This window comes from Astyanax mexicanus, chromosome 19 (assembly GCF_023375975.1).
Source record: "Astyanax mexicanus isolate ESR-SI-001 chromosome 19, AstMex3_surface, whole genome shotgun sequence".
NCBI classification, from domain to species: domain Eukaryota; kingdom Metazoa; phylum Chordata; class Actinopteri; order Characiformes; family Acestrorhamphidae; genus Astyanax; species Astyanax mexicanus.
This window is the reverse complement of record NC_064426.1, coordinates 21274512-21295582: the sequence shown is the minus strand read 5'-3', so window position 1 is coordinate 21295582 and position 21071 is coordinate 21274512. Positions and strand designations below refer to the sequence as shown.

The window sequence follows — 21071 nt, the reverse complement described above, 5'->3', positions numbered from 1 at the left end:
CTAATCAGCCAGGATGCTGTTTCCTTAAATAACCAACCACACAGGGCAGCAGCATTAAAAGTCATTAGCATACAATTTTTTTTACAATTGACTTGAAATACTCCATGTCACATTGTTATGAATGTGTTTATAATGTCTTTCCTAATAAAACAAATCCAGCTCAAGAGTAAACATAGCCTAAGTTTGTCAAAGTCTAGTTACGTTAAGCTAGCCTAACAGCATAGGGTATGTTTTGTCTGGATAACTAGCTGGATGGAATTTTTTAGGTCCTCAAACACAGTCACACACACAGGAAAGGTAGGCTCTTTCTAAATCATCCAAAATGCACACAAAGAGTATAAATTTGGCTTATTTGAGAAGACACCAGAATTTAACAGGAATGTATCAATGCACAAAAGTAGCAGTAAAATGAATAAAAGACTATTTCATAAAGTATACAAATAAGACTATTTTCGGTTTCTTTTTTATTAATTTTGAACAGTATCAGTTCAAAAAACTTGTTTCCAGTAGTTTTTAAGTGTATTGTATGTAGTATGTAGGATAGCTTGCATATGCATACATAGAAATGGTTGTTTTTTTAGTTTGGTTTTAAAGGACGCTGTCATCCCACAATTCAATGTAAAAGAAACAGCCTGACTATATTTTATTTGTATTTGGTGAAAATTGTGAATATTAGTTTTTTATTCCTGAATTTCCTCTAATGACATCATACAGGTAATATTCCAGAGCCCTATTATGTGAAGGCAGGAAACAGCCATATCTCATGTTTGTGTATGAATAGCATGTGTGTTTCTGGTCAAGCTGGAGATAGCTGTACTCTGAATGCTCTTTATTCTGCACTGCCGGCTTTACCTGTTCTTTTTTTTTTGGTATACCTTAACTCTTGCCTTTTAAGCATATCACTACCACAAACACACAGCACATACCTCATCCTAACCCCTCCCCTGCATGCGTGTGTGTGTGGTGTGTGTTTGCTCATCTGTGTTTCTTCTTCACCTGTTCTAGAGGTGACAGGAAAGAGGAGAAGCAGCTCAGGGACAGGTAAGACCATCTCTACTGCTCCATGTTTTCCACCTCTATATCTGTTCACTACATTTTCTCTCTGTTTCACCTTTATTCTCACTGATGCTTTGAGAGGCTACAGTGTAGCTACACTGTAACCAATTCCTCTGTTCCATACTGTAAATAACTGCTTAAGGATGTTCTGTTGTAAAACATATTTGGATGCTCTATGAAAACAGCTGCCACCTGTATATTTAACAGTAAGTTTAAAGACAAAGATTGGTTAGATTTAAGACATTTCCCCAGATATTTCCAGCTTGAATTTAAGACTAAACACCAGGCAAACACACATAAATCTACCTAAAAGTCAGTATCTCAGAAAATGTGAATATTATATAAGATCAATTGGTACTTTTGGCAGTGTGCCAAATCCTGCTGGAAAATGAAATCCACATCTCCATAAAAGTCGTCAGCAGAGGGATTTTCCGGGAAAACACTGCACTAACTTTAGACTTGATATAACAGAGTGGACCAACACCTGCAGATGACATGTCTCTCCAAACCATCACTGACCATCAGCAAAATGTACATTTTATTTGTAAATCAAGGGACTAGAGTCTGGAGGAAGAGTGGAGAGACACACAGTCCAAGCTGCTTGAGGTCTAGTGTGAAGTTTCCACAATCAGTGATGGTTTGGAGAGACATGTCATCTGCTGGTGTTGATCCACTGTGTTACATCAAGTCCAAAGTCAGTGCAGTGTTTTCCCAGAGAATCTTATGATATATGAAATGTTTATATATGAAATAAAAATTTTTGTGGATGTTGCTCCTAATGAATGCAAACCCAGCATTGAGCCATTCAAATATGGTGTATACAATATTTTATGGACTACTGCGGTTAGCGGCTAATGCTAATACTGCTCCAGCCTTAGTGCTGGAGAAACTTCACTGAAACTCCTGTATAAATGTACTTTAGCGAAGTGGCTTTACTGCTTCCTACAACCTGACTGATAAAATTGATACATAAGCACACTGGATTATAAAGCGCACTGACTGACTGCTTTTAGGAAAAGGCTAAAAAAAGACTTTTAAATGCACTTTATAGTGCAAAAAATACAGTAGTGCATGTTGGATGAGGAGTCAACAATGGTGACCTTATTCTGAGATCTTTTATGCAGTATATTGGCCTTGTTTTGGTCTCTGTTTATTGAGCTAAAGCTAGATTTCAGTGAAACAACCAGTCATGCGACATTTCTGCCTAGTAATGCCACTCTTTTACTCCATAAAATCAGTTAAACTGTAACCAGTATGACCTCCTCTTTGTAGGTTAATTCAGCATGTAATGTCTACATACAGACCTTCTTGATTCCTGCATTCAGTTCACGGAAAAAGCTATTTTTATAGACACGCTTATACCAACCAGTCTGTCATATTACTGCACACAATGGCAGTCAAAACAAGACCTGCCCAGATGTTTAGATATCATTAAATGCTATATGGTATGTTTAGAAACACAGTGTCGTGTGTCTTTAAAGCTTATTGTCAATGTCCAATCAAAAATAAGTATCTCCAGAACAGCAGCAGTACAGGAGAGAGATAAAACCCTTGTAAGTTTCAATGAAAGTCTATGTAAAAAGTTTATTTTAGGTCATTTCTGTTGGTCCAATCATGAGGACATTTTGACACAGTGCAAGGGACAGTTTGTGTGTTCAATTTTTTTCGTTAAATCAAAAATTGACAAAATGAAGATACTTGTTTTTAATTGGACAACAACAATATATTAGTTCTCTTTTTGGTAAAGAACCACAAATAACGACTCACTTTTCCAATCAGAAAGACAATGCAACAAGCCACACCATTCATCAAGGGGATTAAGAACTGAGGAAGTTCAGGTGATTTTAGAGCAATACCATTGCTTTCAGTAAGAGCCTGAAGGACCATGTTGAGAAATGTATGGAGATGTAAAACCTTACCACTCAAAAAAGGTACAACAGATTTTTAGAGTGAGACCATCACTCTCAAACACAGTAAGAGGGCAAGAATTCAAGTAATTAACTCATAACAAGTTCAGCACAGCTGTTAACTGAAAGTCATTGCAGGTGACTCTACCTCATAAAGCTGACTGAGAAAATCCAGCCAAGATGTGTATGGCATGTCATTATAATGATGAATAATAGTGTGGATAGTAATCCAATATATCCAACATAATCCAATTATTAAATAGTATTCAAATTTTTGATGCTTTAGTTTTGCCTATTGGCATTTTGACGTTTGACTGATGCTCTTATCCAGTCCTGCCCAAGAACTCTTATTATTATTATCCTTACACATTCTTTAGATTCTTCTACTATAAGTACCACATTTATCTTTGAGGACAGATCTGCACACTCTTGTTATTTAAATCTCAGTGTCTTCATGAGAGAGAGTCACCTGGAATAGTTTTCTCAGCGTCTTGAAGAAGTTCCTGGAGATTGTGAACAATAGATGCTGCTTTTCCTTCACACTGTGAAGCTCCAGCTCATCCCAATTAAATCACCTCAAATTACTATCTCAGTTAATTAGGTGTAGGTCAGGGGATTGTGGAGACTAAAGATTCTTTTTCCTGTTTACTACGTAATTCTATCTGTGTCCCTTAATTGGTTTTGTGTATTTAATATTAATATACCATTTCTTATTTAATAAAAAATGTTTATAAAAATTTATAAAATATACTTAATTGTGCTTTAAACATATTGAGAAATGTATACGTATGCTGTAAATATACTAACAGATTCATGTACTTACTTAAATATATTAAAAATACATTAATATTATTAATATTATGCTTTCATCAAGTTTTGAAAGTAAACTTTGTTCATAAATAAAAAATAGACTAATAATACAATAAAGTACACTTTTAGTTTAATGTAAATCAATACACTTCTAAAATACTTATTTCAAAATATATTTTTGTACATTTTTAGAAAAATGTGTTAAAAACAACTGTTACAGTAGTTCACTTAAAGTACAATGTATCATATAACTTTTAAGAAAGTAAATTATATTTCTGTATAATTAGTATAATTAGCAACGAGTGCATCTAAAAGACGCATGTAGAATGCGTTCATTAAAAAGGGTATTCACAAACACTTAAACATACTGTACTGTATAGTGTATCTCTTTAAAACTTGTACATCCAGTTGCTGAGCGATCACAGAGGAAGCAGGTTTTCACAGATACAGTTTTCTGGTGTCATGTTCTGTTAAAGGCAGTAAAAGGCAGGCGTGCAGCGTCACGCAGGCAGCATGCGGCCAAGCGTCAGATTAGATCAGTGTACACACAGACTCGTTTTTCAGCTCCTGTTTCTTGGAACTGTTTCGATGGCTCTCCAGAGGCCGCTGTGTTGTGCTACTGTTGAATGGGGTCACAGTGCTGCGTGTTTACTGTATGTAAAACTCTCTGATAGCTGTGGCCAGTTCTTACCATGCTAACTGCAACATGTGGTCAGTAATGCATAAGGCTAGTTTCTGTCATGTGCAGTCAAATGAAGTTAAGTGCTCTGATTTGAATAATGGCAGCTTTTGTGGCTTTTATTGAGAATCGAGCGTTTGATTGCTGCAGGAACATAAAGTAAGATACTGTTTGTGTATATGCACAGCGATGTGTGTGTGTGTGTGTGCAGGTGAGGGGATGATTAATTATGCATATTACAGCATTGGTGAACAGGTGACCTGCTGTAAAATCCAGTGGTAAATATTGACTCAGGACAGGGAGGGGGGGTGAGTGATTGTTAATGTAAGACTGAGGTCATCCAATGTAAAATATGGACTATATTTTACTTAAAATCCTTTCATTTTCCCCGAGTTTCACAAAAATTTCCCAAAATTCATTTGTGTGCCTTTATAATCCGGTGCTGTAGGTATTAAGGAGCAGTAAAGCCACTGCAAAACTGAGGTGCAGCATTATAAAGGAGTTTAAGTAAATTTTCTCCAGCACTGAGGCTAAAGCAGCATTAGCATTGGCCGCTTATCGCAGCACTTCCTCCTTTGCCGCTCAGAGTTGACTATATCGGACTCTAGCCTGCCTGTTTACTGTGTTAAAATAAGCTACGTGGGATGAACCGCTAATATCACCCTGGCTTACAGGAACACTCAGGGTTCCTCAGTCTAGCTCTGTCAGGCAGCATTTACTACCGCTAAGCATTGCTGCTAACCGTGGCTAGCGCTGCTGCTAACTATGCTAAAATATTGGAAATCTAAGCTTACTGTAAGTCAATGGAAGTGCTTTACTCACCCAAATAAACAGTTTTCAGGAGAGAAATCTGTGTGGATTAACATCCAGCACTCGTTTGACTTTAAAGTTTTTTTTTTTTTTTTTTTTTTTTTTTAAGAACTACTGTTTTGTTTGCTTAGGTGCCTTCAGCAGTGAGAGCTGCTGAATTAAAAGGAAAACATAGCAACAAATGCGATTTATAATCCAGTGCACTTTGTGTATGAAAATAGACCAGAAAATAGATTGATAGTGCGCCTTATAATCCGATTATAGCAATTATAGCACAAAAATATGGTATGTCCAAAATTGTGACTTTATAGGAGAAGGCAAGAATATTGTTAATTTTGAATGGTAGCCAGTGTAATATAAACATGAATTTCAAATAATTTAAATGCTTTTTATTAGTTTATTCCTTTATTAGTTTATAATTATTTACACAGCAGATACAGATACAAACCCAATCCCTTTTCTTTTTTGTACCCCTACCACATGGTTTTGATTGTAACACCTCCTCGTAGAATAGAGAGTTACAAGTTTTTTTCATAGTTGCAAATCCCCTGCCTAAATATCTCAAAACCTATACCAAAAAAAGAAAAGAAACATAAGAAACAAATGGAATAATAAATGACCTATTTGTAAAAGCCTGATTTATTTAATTTAATTATTATTTTTAGTTTTGTGTAAAGTAGTGTAAACATAGTGTTCTTTTTAACTGTGGAAATACCGCTGTTATTTTTTATTACATGCTCATTCTTAAAGTACCAGAACTAAACTAATAAATAAATGAGGTATTGGACCATTTATTATTACAAAGAATTGAGATACTTTTCTAGTATCTCTAGTTTTACACTAGTGGGGGTATTTTTCGTGTTATTCAATGTAACTATGAGGTTAACTTCTGTGAGTGGATGTTATATGAAGCTGTGTATTAATCTTATCTGATCCAGGGTCATGGTTTTGTGTGTCCAGTTATCCCGCTGCAGGTGATCTCCCCTCGTGATCAAGTGAAGGTTCGGCTTGGGGAGGGTGTGCGTCTGAGTTGTGAGTTTAAAGGCAGCTATCCAGTCGTGTCCTGTTGGATCCGCAACGGAAAAGAGGTACCAAAACCTGCATATCCCTATAAAAACCATAAGCACACACATTCATTACACACACACACACACACACTTTTTTAATAAGTGCAAAGATGTAAAAAAATTATTTTGTATGTAAATTAACTTAAAACGTATCTCTCTCTCTCTCTCTTTTCCTCTGTCTCTATAGGTGTTGGATGGTGGTAGGTACTCTATAGTGAGCAGTAGTGACAGGAGCACTCTTGTTATTTCGGACGCTCAGCCTGAGGACTCTGGACGATACACTCTAGTCGTACGAGATCGCAATAGCTCCACCCAGCATACGCTTACCTTGTCTGTCATTGGTAAGCCCCGTCCACTACACTCTACGTATGTACCTTATTCTTATTCGTATGGTTCTTTGTTGTGGTCCTGTGCTAACATGTATTTCTGAGACATTTAAGAATTTACCCTGTCCAACTCCATTTTTGTCATTTTTGTGCATGAAATTTTTGTGCATGAAATTTATGCACAGTTATACAGTACCAGTCAAAGTTTAAACACACCTTAAATTCAGTATATTTATTATTTTTAACTTTAACATTAGAAGGGAAACATGGCTACACCCTTGCCCACTTCGATGTAGCCATTTATATTAGCATCACTTAATACACCTTATAAAATAGACGCTCATTAATAGTGTGCCTTATAATACGGTGTGCCTTATAGTCCGAAAAATACATGTTAATTAGTATGATTGCAGTAGGCAACATGCAAACACATTTCAATCTCATTTATGCATATACTTTAACTAGTAACCACCTAGCAACCACCACAGATACCATAGCAACCACCTAGCAACCGCTTGGCAGCAACCTAGCAACCACTTAGCAACACCATAGCAACCACCACGGAGACCATAGCAACATCTTAGCAACCACCTAGCAACAGCTTAGCAACTACCCAGCAATCACTTAGCAACACAATAGAACCCACCCGGAATACCATAGCAACACCTTGGCAACCACCTGGCAACACCTTAGCAACCACCTAGCAACACCTTAGCAACCACCCAGGATACCATAGCAACACTTTAGCACCCACCTAGCAACGCCTTAGCACCCACATAGCAACACCTTAGCAACCACCTAGCAACACCTTAGCAACCTTCCCCGAATACCATAGCAACCACCAGATACCAGCCAGCAATGCAATCACACTCGCAGTTTCTGCAGGAACTGCAATCTAGTTTATGTTTAATATTTGATGCTACTTGTTGTTTGTCTGTTTGTTTCAGAGCGCCCCCAGCCCCCTGCATCGTGCCCGGTGGTGTGTGTTCTCTCTGAGGACTCGGTGGTCCTCTCCTGGTCCGGCCCGTGTTACGACGGCGGTTCGGCCGTCACCGGATATGTGGTTGAGGTTCAGTCTGTAGACTCTGGTCACAGTGGTCTCTGGACCGAGCTTTCAGCCCACTGTAGAAGCACATCTCTGAGAGTAAGCACCGGACTCCAGCCTCAGGGACAGTACCGCTTTAGAGTGAGAGCCTGTAACACTGTGGGGGTCAGCGAACCCAGCCAGGAGTCTCCAGTGATCAAGATGGACAGCTCAGGTGAGAAAAGTTAAATCTACAGGAAATTTTATGAAGCCACAGGCTTTATTTTGGAGTCGGTCCACTTTTGCAGCTACAACAGCAGGTTTGGAACACTTTCCCTGATTTGATGGTTGTTAACTAGTATCTACAGCTTCTGTTAGGGTGCTTGTTGAAAGATTTCCCCACTAAGCATGTAGCTCTGTAGAAAATAACAGAACAGATACACAGATAATGCAAAATATTAGGCAAAATGAATTAATATAAGTTAAAATAAAAAGAAAAATATTAGTAAAACTGTTTAAAAACATACAGAAAATCTCATAAAACCCAACCTCCAGAATTCAGAGTTTTCCACTTGTTAATAGTACTTTACTGGCAGTCCAAGTGTCGATTTACAAGCAGTACAAAAAGACCCAGTTACCAGCGACAACACTTTAATGCAGCTTTAATCCTGCCATTAACAGGCTAATTTAATCAGACGTGCTTGAACAGGAAAAGCAGAAAACTGTACAGGAATCTGGCACTCTATCCCCAGAACTCTTCACCCCTGGTTTAGAATATTTCTTAAATAAATCACAAAAAAGGTCAGCCAATCAGAACAAAGATCCTTAAAACATATCAGGCTTACAAGAACTCAAAAAGATACTCAAAAGCTAGACATCATGCCAATATCCAAAGAAATTTAGGAACAAATAAGGTAATTTCTATGGTTTTGGGACTCCCAACGAACCAGTGTGAGAGTTATTATTTACATATCATTATACAACAGTTAGTTCCGACCTCACAATCTGATTGGTTGAGAAGTGATCTAGCCGTGATGATATTTCGTGATAACATCACGGCACTAAACTTGTATCTCTCCGCCGACGCGTTGCCGAGCAACGGCGTATATACACAGAACACCCGCAGCAGCGTTAGCTTAGCACAGACTAGCGCTCAGCTGCGGCACGCTCTCCCGCAGCGCTGGCTCGTCTTTCGTAGAAAAAAGGGAACGAAAATCGCTCGGTTACTGCCGTTTTACAGCCAGAACGCTAACCAGCCAGGCTAGGCTAAGCTAAGTTAATGCTAAGCTAAAGCAAGCTACGCTAACCTAACCACAACCCAGCCAGCTAGCTAAAACCAACACCACCCAGCAAAACAAGCAGAAATGCTAAAATTCGCGGCTTTCACCTGAAGACGACTCCACGGAGCCGGAGAGGAGAGTATTAGCGTTATTTCACGCTTCTAACGTTACCATCTTCACTATTCCCAATTTTGCTTTCAAGCTAACTTTCGTGGTGTTAGCCTGCCTGAACCATACACTGTAAGTTATGTAGTTAAGTTGTGGTGGAACTACTTTTTGGCGGAAGGCTCAGTCCATATTAAAGCATATTCAAACTGAATTTCTTAAAGTTCTTTGATTTATTTTCTTTATTTATTTAGTAAAAAAAGAAACTGTTGTATAAAAGCAATAGAACACTCGAGATCGTTGTTAATTGTTTGTGTTTCAGGTCGACATCAGGATATCCATCAGCGTTATTACATATTGCATTTTATTCCATATTGTTAACCCCTGGTTTGCTTGCATATGTTCCTGTAGATGACTTTTAGGTGGTATTTTGTCTGTTTAGTTTGATTGTAGATGGTACATGGTCTAAAATGTTTGAGGATCACTGTTCTATGGTATTTCTCAAATAATATTTTGTAGCACCTTTATTTTTATTATTTTAAGAGGCATATGACTTTCAGAGTCTTCAAGCAACTGCACACTGCATGTATTTAGTGCTTTCCTGTTTACTTTTTGTTCCTCTTTCTCTATATTCATTATATTATCTCCAGTAAATTAATTTTATTAGTTTAATTTTGGACTTTTTTTTCTTATGTTTTTTTTACTTATGTAAAAAACAGCCCATTTCTTTTATGTATGAAACACACTGGCTGTTTGTACACTAGCATAAGGCTGTATAAACAACACTTGCCTTGTCTTGTCTTGACCTGCCTTAGGTGTGAAGTCATTGCCAAGTGTAACTAACACTAAATGCTGCGGAATTTTAGCATTAGGTAACTTCCTTTTTCCTCTGAGTGAACTGCAGTTCTGCTGCAGGCAAGACTTATTTATATACGTCTATATCAGGTGTTGAGTGTGATATACTGAATATAAAAAATGCTACATTTAATTAGAGCAGATTTTATTTTCTTACATATAGTAGAACATCATCAAGCTGTCTGTATTGCATCTGACTGTATTTATATGAACTGGACAAATGACATTATAGAAGATCATTTTCAGAAGTGTTTTACCATGCACACAATGTACTGAAAGTGTGTGACTGTTGCATTAGTTGATTTTGGAGTGTTTGTCTAAGCTGTTGTGTTCTCTGCTCTGCTCCGAAGGAGAACATCATGAAGAGAAGATAAATGATTTTGTCTCCGTTACCATTGATGATTCACACAAAGTGACTGACCACTACAATGTACTGGAGAAACTAGGAGTGTAAGTAACATTGCTTTATCTCCCCTCAAATATATAAGTATAAACTAATTAAAATTGCATTTTTCATTTCTTACATTCATTCAATTTTTTACATCCACTATAAAAACTTGTCGTAATAGGAATAAGTGTGATTAATTGCAGTTAATTGCAGAATATTGTCAATATTATTCTGATTACATTTTTAAATTAATTTTAAAATTTATTGCTGTTAGTTTGTTGAGTGTTGATTTAACTCAGATTTGCTGTCTGCAATATCAGCACTAACACAATATAATCCTCCCTATTTTTCCATTATTTTTCCTGCAAACATGCAGAAACTGTGGTCTTGTCAGCTCTTGTTCAGAGACTATTCCAAAATCAAGCTTCCCTGAAACAGTTCAGGTGATCAGTGAGTGGGTGTATGGACATGCTTGTATTACATGTGCATAACAACCCCCATAGTAGCTGTCCAACTCAGACAGCTTTATATAATTCTCAGGAAAAGGCCACTTAGAGGACAGTTTACTAGATAGGATACCAAAAAGCATGTTTCAACAAAGTCTTCATACAGAATTTCCCATCATTTTGACGGTTTAAACATCTGCAATGTTAGGATTAGGTTAAGAACTATAGTACATGGAATATCATATCATCATATCATAAAATTTACTTTATTTCAGCAATTTATTTTATACTGTAAAACTTATATGTTATCTAGATGTATTACACACAGAGTGATCTATTTTAAGGGTTTATTTATTTTATTGTTGATGATTATGGCTTACAGTTAATGGAAACACTCAGAATCTCAGAAAATTAGAATATTATATAGGAGAAAATGTAACTTTTGGTAATGTGGGAAGTGTGCCACGTCCTGCTGCAAAATGAAATTCGCATCTCCATAAACGGTGTCAGCAAAGGAAAGCATAAAAAAATCCTGGTAGAAGCTGCACTGACTTTGTACTTGATATAAAACACAGTGGACCAACACCAGCAGATGACATGTCTCTCCAAACCATCAGGGGAAATCAGAAATCAGGGGACCAGGGTCTGGAGGAAGAGTTGAGAGACACAATCCAAGCTGCTTGAGGTCTAATGTGAAGTTTCCACCAATCAGTGATGGTTTGAAGAACCATGTCATCTGCTGGTGTTGATCCACCGTGTTTTATATCAAGTCCAAAGTCAGTGTAGTGTTTTCCAAGAAAATGTTACACCACTTCATCCTTCCATTTGCTGACAACTTTTATGAAGATGCAAATTTCATTTTCCAGCAGGACTTGGCACATTGCCCACACTGCCAGAAGTACCAATTGATCTTATATAATATTCAATTTTTCTGAGACACTGATTTTTGATTTTTCACTGGCTATAAGCCATAATCATCAACAATAAAAGAAATAAACTTAAAATAGATCACTGTGTGTAATACATCTATATAATATATGAGTTTCACATTTTGAACTGAATTACGGAAATAAAGTAACTTTTCAATAATATTTTAATTGGTTGAGATGCACCAGTATTCTACGACCCATGTCTGACATTAGGCATGTTGCCAATAATTTTATGTTTATCTGTTCCTGGGGGTCCAATTCTATATAGCTGAATGAATTCATTAAAAGGTGTGTATATATTGTATATACTGAATGGGTCATTGTATTCTTATTCTCTCTGTATCTCTCTCTCTCTCTCTCTCTCTCACTATCTCTCTCTCAGAGGAAAGTTTGGTCAGGTGTTCCGGCTGACCCATAAGGAGACGGGCCGTGTGTGTGCCGGGAAGTTCTACAAGGGTCGCCGGGCGAAGGAGAGAGATGCGGCCAAGAAAGAGATAGAACTGATGAACTTCCTCCACCACCCTAAACTGGTGCAGTGCCTGGCAGCTTACGACAACAAGCCTGAAATAGTGATGGTCATGGAGTTGTGAGTATCTGATTCTGACCCACTCTTAGTATTGTCCATTTGCCTTGGATCACTAGACACTTTTACTTAATTAATCCATAAAATTGAACTGTGAGGGGGCTCTGATTGATTAAGTGGACTAAGGCGCTGCCAATATAATCTGAGGATCGCTGGTTTGAATCCCGACCATGCTGCTTGCCATCAGCAGCCAGAGTCCGAGAGAGCACAATTGGCCATGCTCTCTCTGGGTGGGTTCATGGCGCTCTCTCTCCTCTCAAAGGTAACGCTAGCAAATAGTGTTTGTCAGCTGATGTATCAGAACCGAGTCGCTACGCTGCCACTCGACAACGCTACATCAGCAGCACTTGTGTTGGAGGCTTTACATGTGTTGGAGGAGGTATGTGCTTGTCTTCACCCACCCAGTGTTGGAGCATTGCTGGTGATAGGGGGTGAGGTAACTGACTAGATAGATATAGCAATATATCTATCAAAATAGTTGAAAAAAATTGTTGCTCTCAGAAGAAAATGTGTCGGATTGCATTGCTATTCATAAGGAAGATACAGATCACCAGGAACAAATAAATGATTAAATTTGTAGACAAATATGGTCAAATATTGGTCATATTTTTTGAGCTACACTTGCAGAAGTAGTGTGTAATGCATGTGTGATGCATTTGCAGTGCAACATTTGAAGAGTTGTAGAGGTTCCTAAAAGGGTCCTGTCGTTATCTATTCTATATCATTCTTCTTTTTGAGTATAGTAATGGGTATAGTGCTCACCGTCACTCAGAAAATAGTAAAGAACTGTTGTTCTTCAATATGTCATAATGAATGGACCAATAGAAATGGTTAAAATGTCTTGAAAATGTGTTTGTGTATAGTATTGCAGGTGGGGAGCTGTTTGAGCGCATTGTGGATGATAATTATGAGCACACAGAACCGTCAAGTGTGGGCTACATGCGTCAGATCGTGCAGGGGATCCAGTACATGCACCAGCAGAACATCGTCCACCTAGACCTCAAACCCGAGAACATTGTGTGTGTGGACAGAACCGGCATTCAGATAAAAATCATCGACTTCGGGCTCGCTGCCAAGCTGGGTGAGTGTGTGAGTCTATGAATCATAGTGGGCATGTGCTGGCGTGGACATTGGTCAGCTCAATCAACAAGCCTTTCAAACCACATGAAAGGTTTTACAAATTGGAAAGACACTGACATACCACATAAAATTATGGCACAGGAAGGAGTATCATGTCCTGTGATTTTTGACCAATTGTGTGGAAGCTAAAGACTAGACAGATGCCACTGGTTACAGTCATTACTACCCACCGAAACGGAATGCCCATCTGGCACCAAATTCTGATAATACATGTTGCCTTGTCAAAGTTCAACCTCACTTACAAGGTAACACCTCCCAATTTATACAGGTGTGTTCATTCTCAAGCAATCCTCTTAGAGAACACTAAATGATCAAAGGAAGATGGATCATCACAAACCATCAAACCAAGCTAAACTGCTTGAATTTTTGCAGCAGTAGTGGCATAAAATTATCCAAAAGCAGTGTGTAAGACTGGTGGAGGAGAACATGCTAAGATGCATGAAAACTGTTATTAAAAAACAGGGTTATTCCACCAAATATTGGTTTCTGAACTCTTAAAACTTAATTAATATGAACTTGTTTTCTTTTAATATACATTGTTTTGCATTCAGCCATTTCTCATTTTCTGCAAATAAATGCTCTAAATGACAACATTTTTATTCGGAATTTAGGAGAAATGTTGTCTGTAGTTTATAGATAAAAACGACAATGTTCATTTTACTCGAACATAAACCTATAAATAGCAAAATCTGTTAAACTGAAACTGAAGTGGTCTCTTCATTTTGTCCACAGCTGTATGTGCAAATGTATGTGGACACCCCTTTTAATGGCATTTAAAGGCATTCAGCAACTTTGCCATTCACACACACATGGCGTCTAGACCCTGTAGAGAAGTGGTGACAATAGAATACTCTATAGAACTCTATGAGGTGGGCTGGTGATCATCCAACATTTTTTGACCTCACTAATGCTCTTGTTTGTCAGTGATTGCAATCAAATCTTTACAACGATGTTCTAGAGTCTAGCAGAACGATTTCCTAGAACAGTAGAGACAGTTACACCAACAACAACATAAATACTTCATTGTAAACATAATAATTACGCTTTTAAATTTGTGGGTCTAAAGTCTGTATGTGTGTCTTTCCAGATCCCTCAAACCCAGTGAAGGTGATGCACGGCACCCCTGAGTTTGTGGCTCCAGAAGTCATCAACTATGAACCCATCTGCCTGGCGACAGATATGTGGAGCATTGGAGTGATCTGTTATATACTGTAAGTGTGTGTGTGTGTGTGTGTGTGTGTGTGTGTGTGTGTGTGTTAGTGTTTGAATAAGTACTTTGTTTCACTTTCTCCCTAAAGGAACAGTCTGGCAACAAATCAAATCAGCATGATTTATTACTCACCCTTAATGCCAACATGGTTGACGTGTGCGTCTTTCGTTTTTAACAGGAGATGATATGATAACTTTGACAGCAAATACTGGAATTGGACTGCTCCCAATCTCAATAAATGATGCCAGTCTAAAGTGAGGACCAATCACAGCCAGGGGGTGGTCTTAGAACAAACAAGGCAGTGATTAGAACCAATTACATTTAGCGGGAGGTCTCAGGATTTCTTTAGGAGTTCTGTTCAGAAGGCAGTTCACACCACATGATACAAACACAAAGCAAGACGTCACCACATTCTAACCCACGCCTTGTTTGTTGTAAAGTCTTCGAGCTACTGATCCTAATCACCTATACCTGTTTTGTTCTGAGACCTTCCACTAAATGTGATTGGTTCCAATAACCACCTTGTTTGTTCTGAGACCAACCCTGCATTGTGATTGGGTCCTAATCATAATTTTTTCTATAAACCTGCCAGATTATGATGGATACTAATCATCACTTTGTTTGTTATGAGATCTTCCCCTGATTCTAAAAGGTTCCAATAAACCACCTTGTTTGCCCTGACACCTACTCTGTGAACTACTGCACTGTGATTGGTCCTAATAACTATTTTAAGCAGCTATTGGTCAAAAGTTTGGACAGCCCACACCACCAAAGCAACCTAGCGTCCATAGCCACGCCATGCGCAGCAACCTGCAGACAGATTATAAACTGACTTTTGCAAATGCGATACTTAGCAACCACTTAGCAACACCTTAGAAACAATATAGCAACCACCATGAATACCGTAGCAAAACCTTAGCAACCACCTAGCAACACCTCAGCAACCACTTAGCAGCCACCACGGAGACCATAGCAACACCTTAGCAACCACTTAGCAACACATTATCAACCACAGACACCATAGCAATCACCTAGCAACTACCTATTAACCACTTAGCAACAATTTAGCAACCACCATGGAGACCATAGCAACAACTTAGCAACCACTAAGAAACACCTTAGCAACCACCACAGACACCATAGCAACCAACATGGATACCATAGAAACACCTTAGCAGCTATCACAGATACTATAGCAACACCATAGCAGTCCCCTAGAAACCACTTAACAACACCACAGCAACCACCAAAGACACCATAGCAACCACCACAGACACTACAGCAACACCTTAGCAACCACCTAGCAGCCACTGGGCAACACCTTAGCAACCATCACAGACATCAAAGCAGAATCATAGCAACCAACTAGCAACCTCTTAACAACACCATAGCAACCACCATAGCAAATGGTGGAGGCCAGTTTAGCTGCACATCCATCATGCATTTCCTTCAAAAAATGCACTTTTCTAGTTTCTAATACACACTAGAATGGGTCCTAATTATCACAACGCTTGTTAAGAAACCTTCCCCAGACTAATCAGTCCTCCTCATCTGGACGTTATTGGTCCTGATCACTGCCTTGCTTATTCTAAAACCTCCTCCGAATTGTGATTGTTCCTAATCACTGTGACTAATATTTATTTTGAGACTTTTCCATGACTGTTCTAAATATCACCTCCTTGAGATCTCAGAACAATTGTGAGTCTCAGTCACTATGACAATTGTTTTTTTTTTTCTGAGACCCCCTCTTGACTATGATTGGTCCTAATCACCACACCAATTATTTTTCATCCTCCCCTGTGTGTGATTGTTTCACAATGAATATACTGCTCTGTATATTATATCCTTAGTAGTCCTCAACTTGCTTTACATTCTAATATTAAATCTAAAAATAAGTTTGTAAATGTAATAGTAATATCTGTATGTCTATAATATCTGTGTCATGTGTTTGTGTGTATAAAGGTTGAGTGGTGAGTCTCCGTTCCTCGGGGACAGTGATTCAGAAACCCTGGCTCTAGTGACCGCAGCTCAGTGGGAGTTTGATGAGGAAAGCTTCGAGGACATCACTGACCAGGCCAAAGATTTCATCAGCTCTCTACTGCACAAAGATGTCAGGTTTGGTTCAAATCCCTTTCATGCAGCTTGCCATCAATTGCAGGAGCCTCGAGAGAGCCCAATTGGCCTTGCTCTCTGTGGGTAGGTAGATGGCACTCTTTTCCCTCATCGCTCCAAAGGGTGATGTCGATCAGCACAAGGCATCTGTGAGCTGATGTATCAGAACCGAGTCGCTGTGCTTTCCTCCGAGTGAGCTGTGATGCTACTCAACAATGCTGCATCAGCAGCAGTTTGAAAAGAGGTGGTGGCTGTCTTCACCAGTGTTGGAGGAGGCATGTGATAGTCTTCACCCTCCTTGAGTTGCAGCTTCACCTGTGATTGGGGATAGCAGCTGAATAGGTGGGGAAATTGGCCTAGCTAAAAAAAAAAACATATGGACATATTCCCGTCATGTGAACCATATTGGCAAATAGAGACAGTACACCTAAACATAAAACTGAAGAAAATCTTTTAAAAATTATTTTTTAAATTAAAAATGTAATTAATTGAAATGCAATAGGAAAAGTTATTACACCCCAATATTTATTTATATTTAAAATATCTTAAATTAGAATCAGGTGCAGCATATCAGTTGCAGTTAAAAAGGACAGGGTTAGGCAGTACCTTTAGTCATCAATTGTAAATGCACATGAGCCTGGAAATAGATTTTTAAAAGATCTCAGAACTATTAGAAATCAGTGGCCTACCTTTTCTGAACACACACTTAGTGAGCTATTGCAGCAGGACAATACTTGTTCACATACTGCTGCCTAGAGCTTTGTCTAGAGCTTCTCTTGAAGTCACAGACACTATGCAACCGCCAGACTTATCCCTGATTGAGATTGTGTTGGAGGATAATTGACACGCTATCAACACTCCACTCCTATGTGTTAAGATTAAAGTTGCATTGTATGATTCATCACAGAACACCATTAGGAACCTCTACAACTCAGAGAGACAAATGGCAAGTAGTGCCAAGTAGTGTTACACACTACTTTTGTACGTGAAGCTCAGCGAGTATGACCAAATGTTGCACATATCCAGCTAATATTTTAATTGTTTATTGTTCCTCGTTACTCGATTATTTATTTGACAGTGAGTGTATACTGTATTGGAATAAAGTACATATTTCCCCGTCTCTGGCAGACGTCGGTTGTCATGTGAAGAAGCTCTGTCCCACTCCTGGATGGTGGCGTTTGAGTCTGCGAATCCCAGTTCTGCCAAAAACCTTTCCAAAGACAAGATGAAGAAGTTCTTAGCCAGGCAGAAGTGGAAGGTACCACAACACTACTTGAACAGAACACTTTCCAGGAAGTCATAAAGCCTGATCTTAGGTTCTGTGTGTCTTCAAGATGGTGTCTGAGATTAGCAGGGACTTAATGGACTTTGTGTTTATCTGCAGAAAACAGGCAAAGCCGTGCTGGCTCTGAAGAGGATGGCCTTACTGTCTAAAGCCGATAGTTCAGCTTCTCTCCCCAGCCCTGTGGACGGTAAAATACAACGTTTATAATCAATTCAGCATTGTGATAAGAACATAAGTCTTTAAATGGTCTTGGTTGTGGCTTTTGTCTGGAAAGAGTGTTTCTAAGCTGCTTGTTTTAAAGGCTATTGGGGTAGAGAGATTACTATGAACCAGGGGTCTCCAACCTTATCCTCAAAAGTCCAAGTCAAATTTAGTAGTATATGCTGGCTTACAAATTATGTTAGCTAGATGAATGGCAGGTCAGAACCTCTCCAAAACACCAGACAGGTCTTAAGGTGTTGTAGAAACCAGGAATGCAGTGGTTTCCACCTACAAAACTTACTCCAAAGAAGGACAACCAGTGAACCATGGGTCATAAACCAAAGGTCCTCTGAAGTGAATAGGGATCCTGGCTGGTCCAAATTGTTGAAGGGGCACTGAGTGGTCCAGCAGTCTAAAGGTCGCTGGTTCAAATCCCAGTCATGCAGCTTGCCATCAGCTGCCGGAGCCCTGAGAGAGCACAATAGGCCTTGCTCTCTCTGGGTGGGTAGATGGCGCTCTTTCCCCTCAACACTCCTAGGGTGATGTTGATCAGCACAAGGCGTCTGTGAGCTGATGTATCGTGTCAGAACCAAATCGCTGCACTTTCCTCCGAGAAGTGGCTGAGTGTCGGAGGAGGCGTGTGCTAGTCTTCACCCTCCTTGTGTTGTAGTATCACATGTAATAGGGATAAAACCACACACTCTAGCAACAGCGCGAGCCGTCATACTCTGTTAATTTCAGATGTTTCTCCATGTAGTTCATTCATGTGAGGATTATGTTTCTAAACATAACAGAGATTAATCCACGATCAGCTCAGAGCTTCACTAACTCTAAATCAGAGCTCAGTTTGTGTGTTTATGTAGTTTTGAAGACAGTTCAGCCGGTGAACTACATAGTAGCCATTTCCGTCACAGCCCAGTTCTTTTCTTTATGCACTGTATTTTTCTCAAATGTTTGTTTTCTTTACTGTGAGCCTCTGAATGCTAACACTGTAACCTGTCTTTGCTCTGGTCCTACACAGAAACAGAACAGGCTCTAAAGTCTTTAGAAAAGAAGATGCAGTCCAAGCCTGAGTTCACGAAGACACCAATAGATCTTTCTGTCTTTGAGGAGTCCACTGCCGAGTTCTTCTGCCATGTTACTGGTTAGTCTCATCCTCACGGTCCTCTTTCCTTGATTTACATTACATTACATTTGGCAGATTTACTTATTAGCTAAAAACTATTCATTCTAGCATTCTAGTTCTCCAACACATTGTTACACTTTACACTAAATCTCTCAGGCTATCCAGACCCTGAGGTGGTGTGGCTGAAGGATGGAGAGGTGCTGGAGGAGGAGGAGGGAAGTGTACAGGTGGAGTATGAGGAGGGTGGAACCTGCACCCTGATCCTGGAGAACGTTTCTCTGGAGCAGAATGGGACCTACTCCTGCAGAGCCACCAACATCCACGGGGAGGCGCTGTGCTCTGCCAAACTCACTGTGGTGGATCAGGAAGAAGACACAGACTGATGATAAATGTCTTAAACACTTCAAGATTTAGATATAGAAGATATAGATTAAGATATTAAGATATATATATATTTTGATATGTATGCACATTTTTCTTTTTCTCTCTTATTGTAACTGTTAACCTGTCACTCACGTTCATGGTCCATGTCTCTCTTTTTACTTAAAATATGTACCAGGTTACTCTCCTGTAGTTACATAATACGTATATATCACCACATTTAAGTGCTCTTAAGCATCATGTAACAGCACTTTTTACAAGTTTTAGTAAAAAAAAATCTCTTGCTGTCTGCTGAAAAGACCCGAAACATATTACATACATATAGCTCAAAAAAAAATAGAGTTTCTTTGATTTTACCAAATTGAAAACCTCTGGAATATAATCAAGAGGAATATGGATAAACACAAGGCATCAAACCAAGCTGAACTGCTTGAATTTTTGCACCAGGAGTGGCATAAAGTTATCCAAAGGCAGTGTGTAAGACTGGTGGAGGAGAACATGCCAAGATGCATGAAAACTGTGATTTAAAACCAGGGTTATTCCACCAAATATTGATTTCTGGACTTATTGAATATTAACTTGTTCTTTGCACTATTTAAGGTCTGAAAGCTCTTTTCAGCCATTTGTCATTTTCTCCAAATAAATGCTCTAAATGACAATATTTTTACTTAGAATTTGGAAGAAATGTTGTCTGTAGTTTATAGAAAAAAACAATGCTCATTTCACTCAAACATATACCTTTAAATAGCATAATCTTGAGAATTGAGAAACTGGTTAAGGAACTGGAATGGTCTCTTAATTTTTTCCAGGGCTGTATATTTCCAGAATTTTCCTGTAACACCAAGAAATCCAACAGTGCAGACAAAGCTTCTGGCCTCAGTGTGATTGATGGATTCTAGGTTTAAACAGAGAGTCAAGACAAACTCTTCAGACTTAGGACCTCAGAGAGAAGTTTATTTGTATACAAATTAAGTGTCTTTGTTGTTCAGAGAAGATTTTTGAATAGAAATTGGAGCCCAAGGCAAGAGCATTAGTAAAGTCAGAATATTGGATGGTGACCACCCCACCTCATCCTTAACTGTTCATTTTTATCTCAAAAGTATTTTATGGAGCACCATCATTCCAGAGAACATTCAACAGCTCAGTGCTGGGTCGTTTATACCCCACTAGCCCCTGTCTGGCTAGTGTGGCTTGTCATTTTGCCAATAAGGGAGTCCTATTCTATTGGCAGTACTTGTCTACAGGCACTAGGCAAGATATGCTTGTTGCATATTTTATTTCATTTTACCTGACTTTTGAATAAACTCGAAATATTTAATGAGGGTAATTCGTGAATTGGAATTTTAACAAT

General features: G+C 38.8%; 1 protein-coding gene across 2 annotated transcripts in view; it reads left to right on the top strand.

Annotated features, from left to right (window-relative positions):
* The window catches only part of mylk5 (myosin, light chain kinase 5), a 33122-nt gene extending 12081 nt beyond the window's left edge, over nucleotides 1-21041 (top strand). Inside the window, exons 5-17 of one of the 2 annotated variants that reach the window (XM_007251116.4) lie at nucleotides 1006-1041; nucleotides 6223-6350; nucleotides 6517-6670; nucleotides 7603-7914; nucleotides 10270-10369; nucleotides 12065-12268; nucleotides 13129-13346; nucleotides 14493-14616; nucleotides 16578-16730; nucleotides 17856-17985; nucleotides 18112-18199; nucleotides 19235-19357; nucleotides 19496-21041. In XM_007251116.4, the coding sequence (XP_007251178.3) occupies nucleotides 1006-1041; nucleotides 6223-6350; nucleotides 6517-6670; nucleotides 7603-7914; nucleotides 10270-10369; nucleotides 12065-12268; nucleotides 13129-13346; nucleotides 14493-14616; nucleotides 16578-16730; nucleotides 17856-17985; nucleotides 18112-18199; nucleotides 19235-19357; nucleotides 19496-19722 (1997 nt within the window). In that variant the 3' untranslated portion in view covers nucleotides 19723-21041. The remainder of the gene's footprint in view (nucleotides 1-1005; nucleotides 1042-6222; nucleotides 6351-6516; nucleotides 6671-7602; nucleotides 7915-10269; nucleotides 10370-12064; nucleotides 12269-13128; nucleotides 13347-14492; nucleotides 14617-16577; nucleotides 16731-17855; nucleotides 17986-18111; nucleotides 18200-19234; nucleotides 19358-19495) is intronic. The other variant, XR_454920.4, reaches the window with a different exon arrangement.
* The last annotated feature ends 30 nt before the right edge of the window (nucleotides 21042-21071 follow it).